The sequence below is a fragment of the Ovis canadensis genome, chromosome 21 (assembly GCF_042477335.2).
Source record: "Ovis canadensis isolate MfBH-ARS-UI-01 breed Bighorn chromosome 21, ARS-UI_OviCan_v2, whole genome shotgun sequence".
Taxonomy (NCBI): Eukaryota; Metazoa; Chordata; class Mammalia; order Artiodactyla; family Bovidae; genus Ovis; species Ovis canadensis.
The window spans coordinates 63,385,760-63,404,546 of record NC_091265.1 but is presented as its reverse complement, the minus strand read 5'-3'; the positions used below and the strand labels follow the sequence as shown (position 1 = coordinate 63,404,546).

At 54.3% G+C, this 18,787-nt stretch overlaps 1 protein-coding gene and 1 pseudogene across 1 annotated transcript in view; one reads left to right on the top strand and one right to left on the bottom strand.

The window, feature by feature from the left end:
* Window positions 1–15,985, bottom strand: part of ANO1 (anoctamin 1) — a 193,728-nt gene extending 177,743 nt beyond the window's left edge. The window contains exon 1 of the mRNA XM_069566553.1: window positions 15,824–15,985. Within this exon, the coding sequence (XP_069422654.1) occupies window positions 15,824–15,857 (34 nt within the window). The 5' untranslated portion in view covers window positions 15,858–15,985. The remainder of the gene's footprint in view (window positions 1–15,823) is intronic.
* LOC138427343 (5S ribosomal RNA) lies at window positions 13,753–13,871 on the top strand (annotated as a pseudogene).
* Window positions 15,986–18,787: the final 2,802 nt, after the last annotated feature.

Below are 18,787 nucleotides of genomic sequence, written 5' to 3'. Positions count from 1 at the left end.
GGCAGGGGAGGCTGCATGGAGAAAAGGCACTGCAGGGGCCCTTGCTGGGGCCGCGTGAATCTCCCAGAGCCCTTCCAGCTGACCCAAACCACTGTTGTGTGGGAGTCCAGATACGAACTCATTTTTCTTGGAAAGGTCTGATAGCCAACGTGATACATAGCAATAGCTCCGTTGTGTAAATACACAGAGAAAATTTTAGAATTCTAACCCCTGGAATGATGAACTATAAACCAAAAAAACGCTCAGGAGGAAAAAAATGTAAATAGGTCCTGGGGCTATTTTTAGCCATCATTGTTTACCTTTTGAGGGCAGAGAAGAGCTATTGTCTAGTTAGCCAGGTTTAAAACGCACATTATTTAACGTATTATTATTAGCCGAAATATGTTAAACAGCCATTAATAGATGTTGATTCATTCTGATAGAAGCCATTTTTCTTCTTTTCATTTCTTGGCTCCAATTAAGCTGCGTTCTGATGAAACCCTTCAGCTGTGTCCAACATATGCAAAAGAGCCCGTCGGAGATCCAAACCCTTTTAAAAAAGATATTTCATCCTATCAAGTTTTAAAAGATATTTCAGTAAGTACCCAAACCGGCTCGTTTTTACAAAGATTGGTTTCGGCTGCTATTTTGGTAAATGTTGCCAGGCTGGGCTCCCCTGTGGCCTGGACAGGGAGCGGGTGCCCTAGAAGAAGGGGTGCCCTGGGTCCCAACTCCTTTTCCTTCTGGGGAGCCCCACCGCCCACCCCCTGCGCAGTCAGGGAGATGTTGATGTCGAAAGCAGAGTGGGGCAAGTGGACTGTCCCGGGGAGGGGGTGCGCCTGCTGTTGCAGCCCTCGTTTCGGAATACAGTAATCAAGAGGCACAATGCTTGTAATTATGGAAAATGGTTTCCCTTTTCGGCAAAGCGGGGACGGGAGGGAGGGAGGGGGAGAAGGCAGTTTGCAGCGAAGGCCAGCACTCAGGCCCTGGGCTGGTTTTAAATAGGCTTTGCAGGGTGAGGCCAGGGCCCGGCTGGGACAGGCTCAGCCCTCCCCAGACCTTATCAGACTCCAGTCAAGGTCTCCACTGCCCCCGATTCTGCTCGGGGGGCTGGTCAGAGGCCAGAGCTGCCTGGATGGACAGTGTCATGGGGCCTACTGCCAACCCCCCCAAACTGCAGATCCCCCTGTGTGTCCCCTGCAGTCACCCAGGCCCCTCAAGAGACTGGGAGGTGCCCAGCCTGTCACATACACCCTGCCTCCACTGTCACTCATCCCTGGAACACGTCCGGGGTCACAGGGCGCCGGAATGCTCTCTTTTGAGAGTCTCGGGAAGTCTGTTTTCATTCCAGTCCGATTCTCTGAGCATCTCTCGCTCAGGGCCCAGGGCCCCTACTCAGGGCTGGCAGCAGGTGAGGGTGCAAGGGGTGTCTCCCACCCCTTGGGCACCAGTACAGTCTGAGGAGATAAGCAAGCTGGCAGAGGTGCTAAGCCCCGGGCCTCACAGGGAAGGAGAGGGGCCCACCCAGCCGTGGACAAGCCGCTTCTTGGCCCCTCAGTGTGTATCGGTGAAAAGGGCCTTGGCAGGAGCTGCCTCTCCAGGGTTTGGGGAAGCTGGAGAGAGACACTTCCAGCCCAGAACCTGGCGCGTCCCAAGCCCTGGATTAGAGGGTGATGTTTGTGTCCCCAGATGAGCGGACAGGGCCACGTTGCCAGCGCTTTAAGGCAGCTCCTGGGGGCATCTTGGAGCCTCAGCGGCCCCTGACATGGGAGCCAACTGGGGTGGGTGGGGTTTCTGGGGGTTAAGGGTGGCTTTAGGGGAGAGGCCGGGGAAAGGAACAGAAGTGACGAACAGGGTGGCCTGGCAGGTGATGGGGTCGGGGGGCGGGAGGGGTCTGAAGGCAGGGCCTGGCCGACTGTGGGCTCAGGCGGCTGCCCTGACCTGAGCAAGCAAGTCCTTTTTTGGGAGGGGGCAGAAATGTAGCATCAGGGTGCATTTCACATAATATAAGATCAGCCATTTTACAGTCCAGTTCAGTGGCGTTTGGGACTTTCCTGGTGGTTCGAGAACATGCCCATCACTGTGAGCACAACCCAGGACCCCGGCGGGCCACTGCCCTTCCCAGCCCCTGGCACCGTCAGCTCGCCGGTCCTCTCTGGAGGATCCATCCGTGACCCTCACATCAGCGGGTCTGCTCCACACGTGGTCTTTTGTGTCTCATCCCTTCCACAGTGGCTTTCTTTTCTCATAATTTTCTTTTTTTAAAAAAACCCATGATGTTTTTGAGGCTCATCCACGTTATAGCACATTTCAGAATGTCATTTCTTTTTGTGATTGAATGATATCCTGCGGTCTGGCGAGGTCACATTTGTTTATATATTCATCCATTGATGGTCCTCTGGGCTGTTTCCAAGAAGCCTTTTGAAAGGACTTGAGAAGGGGAGCTTCTCTGGTGGTCAAGCGGTTTAGAATCTGCCTTCTAATGCAGGGGACATGGGTTTGATCCCTGGTTGGGGGACTGAGATCTCACATTCTCTGGGGCGACTAAGCCTAAGCCCCACAACTACAGAGAAGCCCGTTTGTCACAACGAATGCCACAGTGAAGACTCTAAGACCTGATGCAGACAAAAATAAACAAATAAGTGAACGAAAGGGAACTGAAGTGTCTCACAAAAGTGCCTGCAAGGACTGAGGGGGTCCCAAGATGGCCCAAGGCCCTGGGCAAGGCTGAGCAGAGTTCAGTGGCTAAGAGGAGGAGGGATCAGGGGGAGAGGGAGGAGGGGGGGAGGAGTGGGGGAGTGGAGCTGGAGGAGGAGGAGGACTCGAGAGAGGACGGTGAGCTGGGAGAAACCAGCCCAACCTTCTGGGCAGCTGGGGACTGGAGGCAGCTGGGGACTGGAGGCAGCTGCTTGCCGCTGATATCAGGGGCTCCTGATTGTGGCACGTAGTCGCTGGAGTGAGCCTGCGCACCCGCATGGATGCAGAGGACTACAGCTGAAGCGGGTCTGTGTCTGAGACCTTAGCCCGTGCTGGGGCCTGCCGACAGAGGCAGCCACCTGCCTGGCGCTTCCCCTTGGGTGTCTGTTTATTTAACAAGCATTTACATAGCATTTACTGTGTGCCAGGCCCTGTTCCAAGCACTTCACAGTTATTAGCTCTATGCCGTCCATTCTATTACCATCCCCACTTTACAGTTCAGGAAACTGAGGCTCAGAGAGGAGCAGTCCCTTGCCTGAGGTCATGCAACGGTAAGAGCTGGAACTCAAACGCTTCCTTCTTAGAGACTTATCAAATGTATTTTTAAAGAACTCGATACTGTGATTGGAAATAGAAAATCAGACTCACCAGCCATGAACAGAAGGTGACAGTTTGACAAAGGACAATAAAAGTACAACCATGTTCAGGTTGACCTGGGGTCTATGCCCCGGGGACCCTGAGCCTGACATGGTGCCAGTCCCCGGGAGACCACCTGGTAAAGAGGGCATGGAGCTCCAGGCACCAGATACCCCCAGGTACGCCCCAAGTACCTGCCAGGGGAGTGAAGACCACACTGCGTTCTCCCCATGGCCTCTCCCCATGTCCCGTTGGCACTCAGGCAGGTCTGTAGAGGACTTATGGCCCAGGGGCTGCCTCTGGGGAAATACCAGAAATAACACTGATGGCTTCCGGGCATTACACAGGCTTTGTGAGCCCATGCTGTCCATCTTCCCCCTCAGACGCAGGAGAGTAGCCTTGGCCTCAGAGATTTCAGGCAACACAAGTCACTGGGATTAAATATTCACTCATAGTTAAAGCTATGGTCTTTTCAGTGGTCATGTATGGATGTGAGAGCTGGACCGTGAAGAAGGCTGAGCGCCAAAGAATTGATGCTTTCAAACTGTGGTGCTGGAGAAGACTCTTGTGAGTCCCTTGGATAGCAAGGAGATCAAACCACTCAATCCTAAAGGAAATCAGTCCTAAATATTCATTGGAAGGACTGATGCTGAAGCTGAAACTCCAATCCTTTGGCCACCTAATGTGAATAGCTGACTCATTGGAAAACACCCTGATGCTGGGAAAGATTGAAGGCAGGAGGAGAAGGGGGTGACAGAGGATGAGATGGTTGTATGGCATTACTGACTCAATGGACATGAGTCTGAGCAAGCTCTGGAAGTTGGTGATGGGCAGGGAGGCCTGGCGTCCTGCAGTCCATGGGTTCGCAAAGAGTCAGACACAACTTAGCAACTAAACAACAACAGTTATCTTTACCCATGTGACCTCAACCACATGAGGTCTGAGTTATGCTTCCCACTCATGGCTAAGGAAGCTGACTCTCAGGGGGGACCAAGGCTTGCCCAAGTCCTCATAGCAAGTAAGTGGCAGAACTGGGAGTCATATCCAGGTCCAATGTGTTCCAGAAATTTCTAGTCAACTCCAGAACTCTTTCCAGTGCCCCGTACCAAACTCCCATTTGTTTCTCTAGAATTTGGAATTTGCATGGATGGACCCGCCACGCTCCTTGCAACACATTATTATGGGTCGAGAAGGCCATGGAAACAAAAGAAAAGAACCCATAATCAGCCCTTTTTATTTCCTACATCCAGAGTTCACGCTGGGGTCTCCTTGGCCTCTCCTCAGCCTTATTCTATTTGTTTGCTTGCAGAATGAAGCTGGTGAAGGGCTGGAGGGAAGGTACTCAGCTAGTGATCTTCCAGGTATGACTAACATCTTGTGGCCTGTTTACCCTTAAAGGCTGCCCATATTGTTTGAGTTTGGGGAATTAAACGGACTCTAATTAATGGTGCAAATATTTACGCTCGATGCCCCATCAAAGAAAACAGCCTTTTTTTTTTTCAGAGTAAAGAGTATCAATGCCAAGGCTCTTGGCTATAAACTGGAGGTGGGGAGTGTCGGTGATGGTAGGGAGATGACAGGTTCCAGATGGTTTCGGAGTTATCTGAGGATGGTAGATGTAGCTGTAATTCAACACACCTGGTGCTTTCTCGCCCCAGGACTATCCAGTGGGTCCTCAGTAAAGTGAAGGAGCAGATGGCATCCCACTCCACTATCCTTGCCTGGAGAATCCCATGGACAGAGGAGCCTGGTGGGCTACGGTCCATGGGGTCACAAAGAGTCGCATACGAGTGGGTTACTATCGCGCGCGTGCGCACACACACACACACGCACACACACATACACACCCCAGTTGAGACATCAAGCTTTACTCAGGAGTCCAGGGTAAAACGGTCTCCAGAGAAGGATCGCTTCCCATAGAGTTTATTTTAAAAATAAAACAATCAAGAAGGCATCTGTCATTTCCCAGGGGATCTGTTTCTTAAGGCTCAGCTGTTTTCAGGTACTTGGCCTGCGAAAGCATAAACTCCACTATCTGATATTGGTACTTGTGGGCAAGTTAGTGCGTCCGATGGCTGAAGGACTGGCCCCCCCCCAGAACTGCAGGGCAGCCCTGGTGTCGCGCGGGGTCTTCCGCACAAGGGGACAGATGTCTCCCAAAGGACAGCCCCTTCTTCAGAGTTGCCTGGGAGATGATGATTCCCAGACAAAGAAACCGTCAGCGGCATTGCCCCTGGGGACACTGGCCACCTCCTCCCAGAGCAGGGCTCCTTGAGGCCCTTGGGGGGATTTTCTTCCCTCTCTTTCAGCCACATATGCAAACGACAGCCGCTCAGAGAGAGGACTGTTCACAGACCCTCAAGATAACGCTTTCCCAGACTTGGGAGGGAATCTGAGAAGGAAAAGTGAAACTCTGACCCCAGCTATCTCCAAAGGGCTCAGGGCCTTGACGACACTCCGCCCACGATGGCCTGGCGACGGCACACAGAGCCGGTCATCTGGGGGCCAGGCCGACGGGGAGCCGGCCTCCTTTGTCCTTGAAAAGCAGAGTAAGTCATGTCCCCAGGCCGCCCCCATGCTCCCCGTTACAAAACATTTGATTTAAAAATCAACCGAGGTCAGCCTTTGAGACTTGGGGCCGTGCTGACTGGAAGGAGGGCGTCGGGTGGAGGCCTGGCCTGCCGGTTGGGCCCACCGCGCAGGCTGCTTTTTTAAAAAATCTGTTTGGCTGTGCCAGGTCCTAGTCAAAGCACTCGGAATCCTTGCTTGTGGCTGTAGCGTGCGGGATCTTTCATTGTGGCGCATGGGATCTAACTTCCCTGACCAGGGATCGAACCCAGGCCCCCCTCATTGGCAGCGTGGAGCCCCAGCCCCTGGGCCACCAGGGAAGTTCCTGTGTCCCCCTTTGAAAAGGCAGCCCTGCCACCCACCCCGCCCCCACTGCAGCTGTCAGCCAGCTCCTGCCCACAGCACAGGTGGCCTTGATGGTGAGTGGCAGGCCTGGCCCTCAGCGCCCTGCGTGGTGAGCGGGGTGCTGGGGGCAGGGCGAGCCCTCGGACGGCCACAGTGCAGGGTCTGGAACAACATCCAGCTGTTGGCAGCATGTTGACCAGTTCTGCGGCCTTTGATCATGGCGGCTGAAGTATTTGGGGATGGGAGGACATCTTCTAGCCGTTTCCATGCACACGGGCAGGACCCTCAAGTCATCACCTGTGCCAGGGATGGTGAGACAGGTCAGGAAGAAGTACCCAGAGGTGTGTTCTGGCCCCTTCTTTTAATTTCAGTCTTAAGAATGTAGGACCATTTTGGGCGAATGTGGTGGCTATGTTTTCACTCTGGGAAACCCATCCTTTCGTGGTCAGAGAAGTGCGGTGTGGATGAGTCCAGTGGGCATTGGTCCCAGCTGCACACCCTCTGGAGCCTTCTCAGACTCTGCCTGGGTATCTGCTCTGTGGTTTGGGGTAACAGGGGCACCAATGTGCCCATCTTCGAGGGTGGGGACAAGGATAAGGGAATCCATGTAGGAAGAACCCAGCCCAGCACCTTCTAGGCCCTTGATATGAAATTGCTGTGATATGTATTAATACCATTTAGGGCCTGGTAGCCAACGGCCAGCTCCTTCCAGTGAGACATGGGGCTTTGCATAAACAACAGGATTCGCTGTCTCCAGTCCTGGAGGCTGGAATCCGAGACCCAGGTGTGGGTGGGGCCGGTCCTCCTCTCTCCTGGGTGGGTGTGCAGACAGCCGTCTCCTCCCCGTGTCCTTACAGGGTCATCCCTCCATGTGCATCCGTGCCCTGACCTCTTCTTATCAGGACCCCAGTCCTGTGGGATTAGGGCCCACCCTAGTGATCCCCTTTTACCTTATTTATTTCTTTAAAGGCCCCGTCTCCAAATACAGCCACATTAAGAGGGGCTGGGCCTCAGGGTACCCATTTATGAATTTGGAGGCGGGCAGACACAGATCAGCCCAAAACAAATTTAATGAAAGAACAGTTTGCAGAGGCGTGGTCAGGCTAGAGGTAATCATAAGGGCTGGAGAGGCACTTGGATGCTGGTAACAGGCAGATACCCAGAGATGAGAGAAGGGGAGGGCCCAGCCTCGGGGTTGGGCTGGAGGAACGGGTTGCCTCTGGGCACTGTGGCCTCAGCAGTGGGCCCAGCCTGGCGGGAGTGGCCAGGAGAACAGACATCAGTGTTCTCCTCCTGTCCTCTGGTCCCCGTGGCCTGCCGCGTCCAGAATCCAGAGGGTGACAGGGGCAAGTGGACACGGTCTCCTGGCCCCTGCCGTCCTCTCTGGGCACACAGCAGAGCAGGGCAGTGAGGGAGGCAGGCGGACAGAGGCTCGCAGCGCACCCTGTATGAGCGCTTTGACCCCAACCACGTGGACAGCTTAACAAACCAAACAAAGCCAAATGAACTCAAACAAACAAACCGGTCAGCGGCTCCGTCCCTGCCAGCCAGTGGGTCTGGAGTGAACAATCTAAAATGCAAGTCACCCCACGTGGTAGAGAACTCCAGCTTCACGCTGGCCTGGGGGGTGACTTTGGTTCTGGGAACAGACAGGCTGTTTGGGGCAGTTGGTCCTGGAGAGCAGCGGGGGTTGGGGGGTCCAGAGGCAGCACCCTAAGGATGCTGAGTTCTTGATAAATTCCATAAAGGTGCTTTTGCAACCGCCGAGGACCGAAGGATCCCCAAGCACCTGCAAGCCTCTGTGACAAAGGGGCCCAAATTGCACCTGAACGGGGGTCCTGGGCCACCCTGGGTCTGCTCAATTTTCCTACCCCTTAACTCAGGGGCTTCCTTGACCCAGAAAGGCACTAGCCCCTCACTTCTGGCTTTTCCAGCAGTTAGAGCTTGTGGTTCTCAGTGGACCCCCGTGGGAGGCTGTTCTGGGGAACTCCTCAGAGAGGATGTGGTGGTTTTGGTCATTTGAGGGAGGGGCTGCTCAGCACCCAGCCTCCCTTCCTGTTGGGAGATCTGCGTGTGGTGTTGATGGATAAAAAGCCACCGCTATGGAAGCGGGTGGGAAGTCCTCCGGGTCTGTCTCCCTGGCAACTGGGCCATGCTCAGGTGACCCGGGCTTGGCCAATCAGACATGCCCGTGTGCAGTCTGGCCTGTGGACCAGAGAGGCAGGGTTAGGATTCTCTCGGAAGGCTGCGGCGCTGTTGTCCGGGGGGCTGTGGCAGGACGCCCTGGTGGCAGGGGCGGGGGCTGGGGAAAGACACGGGCTTTCCTACGCGTGGCCTCCCAGGCGGCCCTCAGTCTGTCCCCACAGGGCCTTGCATCATGCTTTGTCCCAGATGGAGAACCAGACTCGGCCTCTGTTGCTTGCAGCTGGGAATCCTGACCCAGGGAAAGTGGAGCTTTCACTTGTCCCCAGAAGCAGCTCATCTTGAGGTCCCCCGAGTGGGCATTTAGGGCTCCACCACCCAGAGGTGGTCCCACATTCCTCAATCCAGGCTTTGGGGCCAAAAGCATAGGGCCGGGGAGGGGGCTCCCACGTGCTGAGAGACTGTGGACTCCCACTTCCTGCCTTTTGCCAGCATAGCGATCTTGGGCAAAAGCCTTCCTCCTTCTGGGCCTCAGTTTCCTTATCTGTGAAATGGGACGCATCAGCATCATCGTGGAGTACAAGCGAGCCAGAGCTCGGAAAGCCGTGTCTTGCTCACAGACGCCCTGTTCAGGAAGCGCTGAAGGTCATCTTTAATTATCGTACTTCCACAACCTTATTTTCCCTGTGCTTCATTTTCCTTTGCAAAGTTTCAAGTTATCTTATTTCTGAGAAACTTTACAGATCTTGGTAAGCTACCTTAAAGTCTTTTCGGGACAAGATGGAATCTTAAAAGCTCACGCTCAGGCAGACCCAGCACGAGAAGAATCTGTAGCAGCCAAGAAGAGCCAGGCCCCACCGCTGCTAGCTGGAGGGCCAAAAGCTTTTTCATCTTCAAGATGCTTCTCATCACTGATCATTAGGGAAGCGCAAGTCAATACTGTAATGAGGTACCACCTCGCACCGGTCAGAATGGCCATCATCAAAACGTCTGTGAATCACAAATCCTGGAGAGGGTGTGGAGAGAAGGGAACCCTTCTATACTCTCGGTGGAAATGGACGTTGGTGTAGCCACTATGGAAAACAGTACGGAGGTTCCTTAAAAAAAGCTAAAAAATAAAGTTGCCGTTTGAGCCAGCCAGCCCACTCTTGAGCACATATCCAGACAGAACTCTAACCGAAAAAGATACATACACTCCTATGTTCATAGCAGCACTCCTCACACTTGCCGAGACATGGAAACAACGTAAATGTCTATGGGCAGATGAATGGATAAAGAAGACGAGGTGCCCATGTACCCAGTGGAATACTGCTGAGCGCAAAGAAGAATGAAATAATGCCGCTTTGCGGCAACGTGGATGGACCTAGAGATTGTCCTACTAAATGACGTACGTCAGAGAGAAAGACAAATGCCATATGATGTCCCTTACACGTAGACTCTAAAATACAACCCAGATGAACAGACACGGAGCACGGACCTGTGGCTGCCGACGGTGAAGAGGGTGGATGGACTGGAAGTGTGGGGTCAGCAGAGGCAAACCATTATATGGGGTGGATAAGCAGCAAGGCCCTCCTGTGTAGCACAGGGAACTATATGTGATAAATCATAATGGGAAAGAATATGAAAAAAATATATGTATAACCCAATCACTTTGTTGTAGACAGAAATTAATACAACATTGTAAATCAACTATACTTCCATAAAATAAATTAAAAAGTAGATACCCCCAAACAACTATCTTCATCTTTAGTAGAGTCTCTCTCTAAGGACTAACAGAAAAATATTTAGAAAAGCAGATGACGTGAGGTGATAAATATTTGTTGAGCATCTGTATTTCCCAGGCACAAGTCTAGCTGCTGAGGATAGAGGGCTTTGAGAAAGTCCTTGCTGCTATGGAATCTCACTCTGATGCAGGAGAGAGAGAATAAACAAATGATGCTATGCTGGAGAGGGAGGGGTTTTGAAGAAAAATGAAGTGAAGGGAGGGGAGTGAGGATGACAAGATGCCATAGGCAGGGGACAGGCAGGGGTGTTTGCACGAGGCCTGAGCTAAGAGCGGGGAAATTGTGCAGGTATTTGAGGAAGAATATTCTGGAGAAGAGGGCAACAGAGGATGAGATGGTTGGATGGTATCACCGGTTCAATGGACATGAACTTGGGCAGACTCTGAGAGATGGTGAGGATCAGGGAGGCCTGGCGTGCTGCGGCCTATGGGGTCGCAGAGTCGGACATGACTTGGCAACTGAACAACAATAACAACAATTCGGGGCCCAGAACAGCCGTGCAAAGGCCCCATGGGCAGCTCGCCTTATTCTCACAACTGGCCTGACTCTCAGGAGTTCTGATGAGGAATAAGGACATGGAATCCTCCTGCATTTATGAGCCACGTCCTCAGGCATACTGCAGGTCAGAGTCCATACTGCATATTTACATGGAAATATCTGATCACAATACAGTGTGAACGCGAGAGGAAAATCCAGCAGGCACACGACTTGTCATACAGCTTCAGGATGAAGACATGTGTGATGTGTGGTAGTAAAATGACAGCGTTTTACAGTTTCCAAAGCAGAGAGAAACACAAGCGTGTGTGCTCCTACCCAGGAAATGAGGTACTTTAGCCGTTTGTGAAGTTGTCTCATAATTGATTCAGTGCCTACTGCCCGTGCATTCGGAATAACACTCATATTTTGCCAAAACTGGAAAATATGTGTCCAAATTGCTATGTACTCACTTTAAAAAAAGCCTAGGCATGCTCACTCACTCTGCACTGGAGACCGAGATAAGCTGGCATTTCCAAACACAGCCTATCAGTCAAATATTCCAGCGTTTCTCTGAATCCACCCTCACTTTTGTTTCAAACAGAGTCACTTATCCTAAGCAGAGGCCATCTGGGACCAGCTGTCCCGTGTTGCAGATGAGAGACCAAGGCTCAGAGTGAGGAGAGGACACCCAGGTCCCTTGCCAGCTGACGGCCTGTCACTAGGACTAGGGATTCATCCTGAACCTCGTCACAGACTCCCATTTGCCTCCCAATATTTATTCCTAGCCTTTTTCTCCATAAGAGAATTCCTAGTTTTTTTAACTGGCGTGTGTTTACCCAGGGGAAAAGATGGCATGGCTAGGCTTCCCTTACAGCTTGGTATGACTAATGGGAATGAGTCAAAGTGTGTGGGTAACTTCCATGGAGGGAAAGTACCCTTCTCTGCCATTTCTCTTTCCTGTACTGGAATGCAGATTTGATGGCTTGAACTCAGGCAGTCATCTTGGGCCATGAGGAGGATGCCTTTGCTGAGCATGGCAGAGTGGTCGGAGAGAGGGACCCAGGGTCTCTGATGAGTTTATGAAGCTCCTTACCAACCCTTCCGGACTTCTCTTATAGGAGAGTCACTTTTTATGGAGAACTTTTTTAGTCCCTTGCTGTTGAACCAACAGAGACTTTCCCTGGCTCTCCTCCCCCTGCCATGTGGCTATTTGTGCAACTCTCTCACCATGATCAAGATGAAGAACAACCCCAAGAGAGGGGGCATGAACTGTGCGAGGTCACAGAGCTTCTCTTATATAAACACTCACTTCAGACCTGCACAGGATGACTGCTAAAGCAAATAGGCCCTGCCTCCGGAGCGGCGGCCAAGACCGTGGCCTGAAGAACATTTCCCGACAGGGTGTTCACGTGACTGCAGATCGATGAGGCTGGTGACACTCTGAAGGCCTCTGCCACTGTGGCTGCTGTCAGCCCAGCTCTGCGCCCCACTCCCCGGGGACACGCTGTAGGGCCGGAAGGGGACCTACTGGCTCTGAGAAAACACTTCCCTAGAGGGCCAGCCTCTGGGGCAGCTGGAGACAGATTCAACACGCTCTGGCCAGGCTTCTGCTATGAAGCTTGCTCCCAAGGAGCAAGAAGGTCCTTTACGCTCTCCCTCTGTCCCTCCCTCCTGCCTTCCCTTGTCTGCGTTTCCTGTTGGCATAGATTTTCTTTGAGACCCTAAGGGTGCTAGAGCGCACCTCCCTCGCCATAATCGCCTCTGACCTTCAGCGACTCCTCCCTCCTCACAGAGACCCCTCCTCTGATTGCTGAGGAGTGACGTCACTCATCCTGGCCACATTCCTGCCGCCGGTGTCTCCCAGAGCTTCCTAGCTGTCTTCGTCCTTACCCTACGACCCCACAACAGCATTTCACGACGTCTCCACTTAGTGGAAAGAGGGACACAATACCCCAGTAGAGTCAGATGCTCAGGGCCTCACTCCGGAGACGAAACAGAGGCAGCAGACAAGTGTGGTTCTTCCCGGGTCCAGTATCAGATGATGAGCATCACCAGGGAGAATGCTGCCACTGACGTCCTGTCCTTTGAGGAGGCCTCTGTGGGGGGACGTGCCCGATTCGCAGACGAGGATGCTGGGAGCTGAGAGTTTGACCCGTGCGTGCTAAGTGGCTTCAGTGATGTCCAGCTTCATGTGACTGAATGGACTGGAGCCCGCCAGGCTCCTCTGTCCATGAGATTCTCCTGGCAAATATACCGTAGTGGGCTGCCATTTCTTCTCCAGGGGCTCTTCCTGACCCCGGGGTCAAAACTGGCATCTCTTATGTCTCCTGCATTGGCAAGTGGGTTCTTTACCACTCGCGGCCCCTGGGAAGCCCCAGGTCACGCCAGCAAGGCAGTCCTGGCAGTAGGGTTCAGCCCTGACTCAGACCAGGTCCCCTGCGGCCCTTCCCAGCCTCCACCCTGGGAGGAAGTCAGCACATGCGGTCCTGAAAGGGAAACCCGGAGTCTTTGGTGACAGCTGGAGAAGGAAAGTTTCTCACTGCTGGTCATGCACCTCCACCCCTTGCCAGGGACCCTCCCCACAGCCCCCACACCAGCCGGCAAGATTGTCCCTCAGCTGTCTAATATCCTGCAGTGATGCCCATTTCCACACAGCCAGTAGTTACCAAGAAAGGCTGGTGCTAACTTTGTTTATACTAGCGTGTGACTGACTGATATATGTCTGACTGTTCTCCTTTAGAGATACCCGCTTTCTGATAAAGGTCTCTGAGGACCTAGAGCTTAGTGACAAAGGAATGGAGATGGAAGGATGCGGCTTCCAAAGCATGACAAGAAGTCTTCCGAGGGAACCCTTTCAAGTTACAGCCCTGTGCTGTCAGCAGGAAGATAAACACAAGGCCAGGTCACAAATCCACGGGTTGTGTAGTTAACATAGGAGTATTACTCACTAAGCAGCTCCTGGACAGAAATTCTGCCCAAGAAGTGCTCCTGGCAGAGTGGAGGCGCCCCTAGTGAGCTCATCTTCTCTAGACATAGATGGAGCAGACCACCACATCTCAGCCCTTTCCTGAAAGCACCCCTCCTGAAAGGACCCTCCTTCCTGCCTTTGGTGTCATCCGTGATCTCATCTGGCCATCCCACCCTGAACACGCCTGACCTTGTCTGACCTTGGAAGCTGAGCAGGGCTGGGCCCGGTTAGTACTTGGGTGGGAGACCCCCTGGGAATACCAGGTGCTGCAGGCTTCTGGGGCTTCCCTGGTGGCTCAGATGGTAAGGAGTCCACCTGAGAAGCGGGAGACCCAGGTTTGATCCCTGAGTCAGGAAGATCCTCTGGAGAAGGGAATGGCAACCCACTCCAGTCTTCCTGTCTGGAGAATCCCATGGACAGAGGAGCCTGGTGGGCGACAGCCATGAGGTAGGAAAGAGTCGGACATGACTGAGTGACTAATTCTTTCTTCTTTCTCTATCAGAGTCTCCTGTGCTTGCTCTGAGAATCGGCACTTCCCACAGTTCCTGGAGCAGGCTCTCCCTGCTCCTCTGTGGGCATCAGGCCGGCCTCTCCCACCAGGAGGGCAGAGCAATGCCCCCATGGGGGCCACTGAGGAGGAAGTGGGTCTCGGGTCAACCTCAGGGCAGGGATCTCCAAGGCCTGGTGACCCTTGGCAGCAAGCTGAGGGCCCCTCTGAACATCCGATTGCTCAACTCACATTCCTCTTCCCTCTGGCTTGATTCTCAGACACTTTGAGAACAAACCAAAAATAAAAATTCATCCTTTTCCAGCTAACTTGCTCATTTTTGCAAAACCTCACTCCGTCCCCCTCTGCCCTTGCAACTTGTCTCCCACAGGAGGCCAGAGAGCCATTCCTGGGGAGGGGTGGTGTTTTAGCTTTGGCCAAGGAATCCCTATAGATTCTGACCTCTGACCTCCACATGGAAGCACAGAATGGGGGCCACTGAGAGCTGCTTCTGTGCCCTCTGTCCTGCAGGAGAGGCTGCCCCAGCTGGGGTCCTGGGGCTCCCTCTGAGGGTGGGGGGGGCAGTGAGTCCACCTCCTCATTCCTCATCTTTACCTCCATTCATTCACTCAAGACAGAGTGATACCATCCATCCATTCATTCATTCACTAATCCAAAGATGGGGAGGGGTCAGACGGATCCAAGGCTTGGCTTCACTGGCTGATTTCATATACAGCAAGAAGAGGACTCTGTTTTCAGAGAGGCCCTCCCCAAAGCCATCTGGCTAATCCCTGGTTGCCAGGAAGGCCTCAGCGCCCTGGCCCCACCAAGCAAGCCCTCCCTAAGGATTGCTGGAAGGATGCCAATGGCTTGAGAGGGTGGGGCGAACTGTCCTTGGTCTTTGCCCATCAGGTGGGGCCTCGCCAGGCAGACGGAGCCCCTCCAAGCACACGAGGCCTCGGAGAGGGTCCCTCCCAGCCCTGAGGCCACGAGCTGTGTGACCCACAGGCCAGCGACTTCACCTCTCTGGGCCCAGCCTTACCCTCTCGTGTGAAAGGGGGTCACGACAGCACGTGGTGGGGACCAGGTCCTGTGCTTAGCCCCCTTTGCACATCTCAGCTCTAGTGTTTCCCACCCCAGGGTGCCGTGGGGTGGCTGTTCCTGTTGGGCCATTTTACTGATGAGAAAACCAAGGCACAGAGGGTCAGACAGTTCGCATCGGGGCCAACCCTGTGGGCCTGAGTGCTCAACAGAACCTCGGGCGCTCGGTTAGCGCTTCATACCGGCGGCACAGCGGCTCAGTGGGGACGCCAGGCCACGTCTGGGGACGTTTTGGAGGCATCACCGCAGAGGCAGATGCTGCTGGCCTTCAGGGGGTGGAGGCGGGGTGCCTCTCAACACCCAGCAAGGCTCAGGGCAGCCCCCACGGCCCGAGTAACTCAGCCCCGAGTGTCAACAGTGCCAGGCGGAGAAGCCAGGTCTCTGCTCCCTGTTATTAAGAAGGGGCTTCCCGCCAAAAGAGGGTCTTGCATGAACATTCCCACTGTTGCCTGCCCACCCTGGAGGCGCACCACCCCCTGCAACCGAGTCCGGCTGAGCTGGGCACCACAGGACGCTGGGGTCTGTGGGACCTCCCTGGACCTGCGCAGGGTCTCGGAGGGCAAGACAGGCTGTCCAGCCTGGGTTGGGCAGGGAGCAGTGTTCCCTAGCCCCCCATCCCATGGGGGGCCCCCTCCTTACTCGCTAGCAGGAGGTCCACCGCCGTCTCCTCCATCGGAGCGCGTCCTGGGCGCGGGCCTCAGGTGGGTGCTGGTTCCCCACGGCGGGTTGGGACACCTGTGCCCTGGAATCTCAGGTGAGGGGGTAGAGGCCGCTCCAGCAGGCCAGCCGAGTTTGCAAAGTGAGTCAGCTGGTGAGAGGGCTCGGAGCGCGTGGGTTAATCATTAACAGGCAGCTCAGACGTGTCCTCGGGATCCCAGCGGACCCCTGCCGCACGGCCTCCACCAGCCCTGACTGCCCGTGGTCCTGGGTGACCCACCCATCAAGGTCCTCTTGGTCTGCTTATCTGCTCAAGGGGAGGACTAGTGCCCAGGGATCCTGCCCCTTCATCCATTCATTTTCAGCTCTGAAGAGGCAAGGTTGTTGAAGGAGAGTGGTCCTGTCTCGCAGTGAACACTAACCCTGGCCAGCAGCGGCGCCTCCAGGTCACCCAGCTGTGCTTCCCTGAGCGTCTGCTCTGTTCCCCACACTGTGCCAGGCAATCAACAGCGACGTGCACACCCTCTGTGAACATTCTCACCAGCCCTGCAAATGGAGGCTGTGTGTCTCTGTTTCACGGGGGGAGGGGGCGAGGTCCAGGCAGGTGGCTGTCCAGCGACAGGTCTGGATGAGAGCGGGAGGATCTGTTTCTGCTGGTGGTGCCTCTGTTTCCCCGGGCCGTCTCAGCAGTGCAGGGCGTGGTGCGGGTTAAGAGGGGCAGAGCAGGAAAAATTCTGAGCACCCAGTAAGCACTCAGTAAGTGCTGGCTGCCTCTCACGTCTCAAGGCCAAGGATCCTCACCTGGCTTGCTGGCCGGCGTGTCTGGCGTGTCCGTACACGGCCATTTTGGAGGAGCGCTGATGTCGCGTGACTCGGCCAAAGGCACGGTGCCAGCCGGTCTCTACCTAGGTGGGTCTGACTCCCAGGGATGAGAGCTCTAAAAAGACTGGATTTGGCCCCTGAGAATGCACTCACCATCTGGGAATGGGAATTATACTTGCTTTAGGAGGGGCGGGTTTGAAAGCAGCGGTACCTGGGGGTGCCAGCAGGCTCCCCCAACGGGCCCAGGCCGGCTGCCCGGTGTCCCAGCTCCCCATCAGCGCAGACCTCGCTCAGAGCCGGGGCGAGGGGACGGTCGCTGTCCTAAGTGGAGGACGGGCGTGAGGGTGTGGACGGTGGGGGAGGCAGGTGGGCAACGTGGGGGTGGGGGGGCTGGGACAACAGGGGCAATGTCGGGGGTGGCAGGGCAGGAAGCTGAGGACCGATTTGCTGTTGGTTTCCCCAGAAATCAACTCTGGGCTCAAGAATTTTATCACAAAGCTGGTCCCGGCTCGCCTGGCCGCTGGAAACCCATCTGGTACTAGCTCACTTGAGACTCAAGGGCGGAAGATCAGAGGCTGCCGCTGGCGAGAGATGCAATAGTAAATTTCACTCATTCATTCCTCGTTCGCTCGCTCACCGTTTCATTCGTTCACCTGTGCATTCTTCCTTCCAGGAAACATTTCCTTCTGCGTCCAGAAAGGCTACTTTGGGGTAGAGAAAAGAGATGAAAGTAGCCTTGTTCCTGACAGCAAGCAGGGCGTGGGGGCAGTGCAGGGGGTCTCGTTGGGAGAACATCAGGTTCAAAACTTCCCTTTGGGAGGTGAGATCGATGCTCTTCTGTTGTTCCCCGTTTTGCCAGAGCCATGCCCCCATCCTGGGCTCTAAATGTGCTCTACGAGGACAGAGCCGGGTCACAGAGACACTGCAGAACCCCCCAGGGGTCCAATTTTCTCAGCTGTAGGTCAGATTGGTCCACACACACGGTGCAAATGCCAACACGCTGAAGCTTTGTTTAGCACTTAAAGCCTCCTAATGGGTTTTCAACATTTACACTTGTCTTATTATTAATACCAATTACTAAGAGTCAACCCTGCCAACCGTGTGTCTCCTTTTATAAATACTGTCGGGACAAGGAGGCCACTCATGGCTCTTTGCTGCAGCTGTGGTCTTACTGGCAAAAGAAAGTCTGAAATAAATTCTCAGGGCCCAAGAAGGCACCTCACGCATGACGCTCTGAAGCTGGCTCTTTAAGAAGAGTCTCTGTTTTCCCTCAGGCCCTGGAATAAAATTTTTAGAGGACCTTTAAATCACGGTGGTTCAAAGCAGGGTTCCACCACCCGGCTGCCTGGAGGCGAGACGGGGTCACCTCTGGGGTTTGTTAGTGTATTTTAAAAGTGACAAATGGTTGTTTCTATAAGGAACTTAGAACTGGCTTTGGACAGAGTTATTGGATGATGAGGATGGAGGGACGGGGCGGACAGCTTCTCCCCATGCCCTCTGAGCCGCCCGCTTCCCGCCGCTGTAAACAGTGAAATGTAATATTGCCTTATTTGGTCACGGAGCCAAGGAATCGGCTGCAGAGGCCTCTTTGCCTTTGACTGTGAGAATTGAAGTCCTCGTTCCATCTGGCCCTGGATGGAGGTGCCGGCTTGGTCCACCTGTGGGCCTCAGGACCCCCACTCCGGGGTCTGGCTCTGATGGGCTTCTGGTGTAGCTTTCAGAGCTGCTTCCCGAGTCAGGGGACGTGCTCCCCAAATCTGGGGCCCCCTGGGCTTGCAGCAGGCTAGGTGTCTAGGTGCACGGGACCAGGTGTCAGAAGAACTGCCCGTGTCTCTGAGGTCTATATGGATGTGGGTGGATGGCATCATTGACTCAGTGGACATGAGACTGAGAAAACTCCGGGAGATAGCGAAGGACAGGGAAGCCTGGTGGGCTGCGGTCCATGGGGTCGCGAAGAGTCGGGCATGGCTGAGCGACTGCACAGCAAAACGGACGCACAGATTTGAAACAAGAAAATGGATTGTTGCCGAGCAGGATTCAGGAAGGCTGGATGTCCTGGGTTTCTGGGGTGTCCAGTGTGTGCTGCGGGCTAAATCACTTCAGCCGTGTCTGACTCTTGGCGAC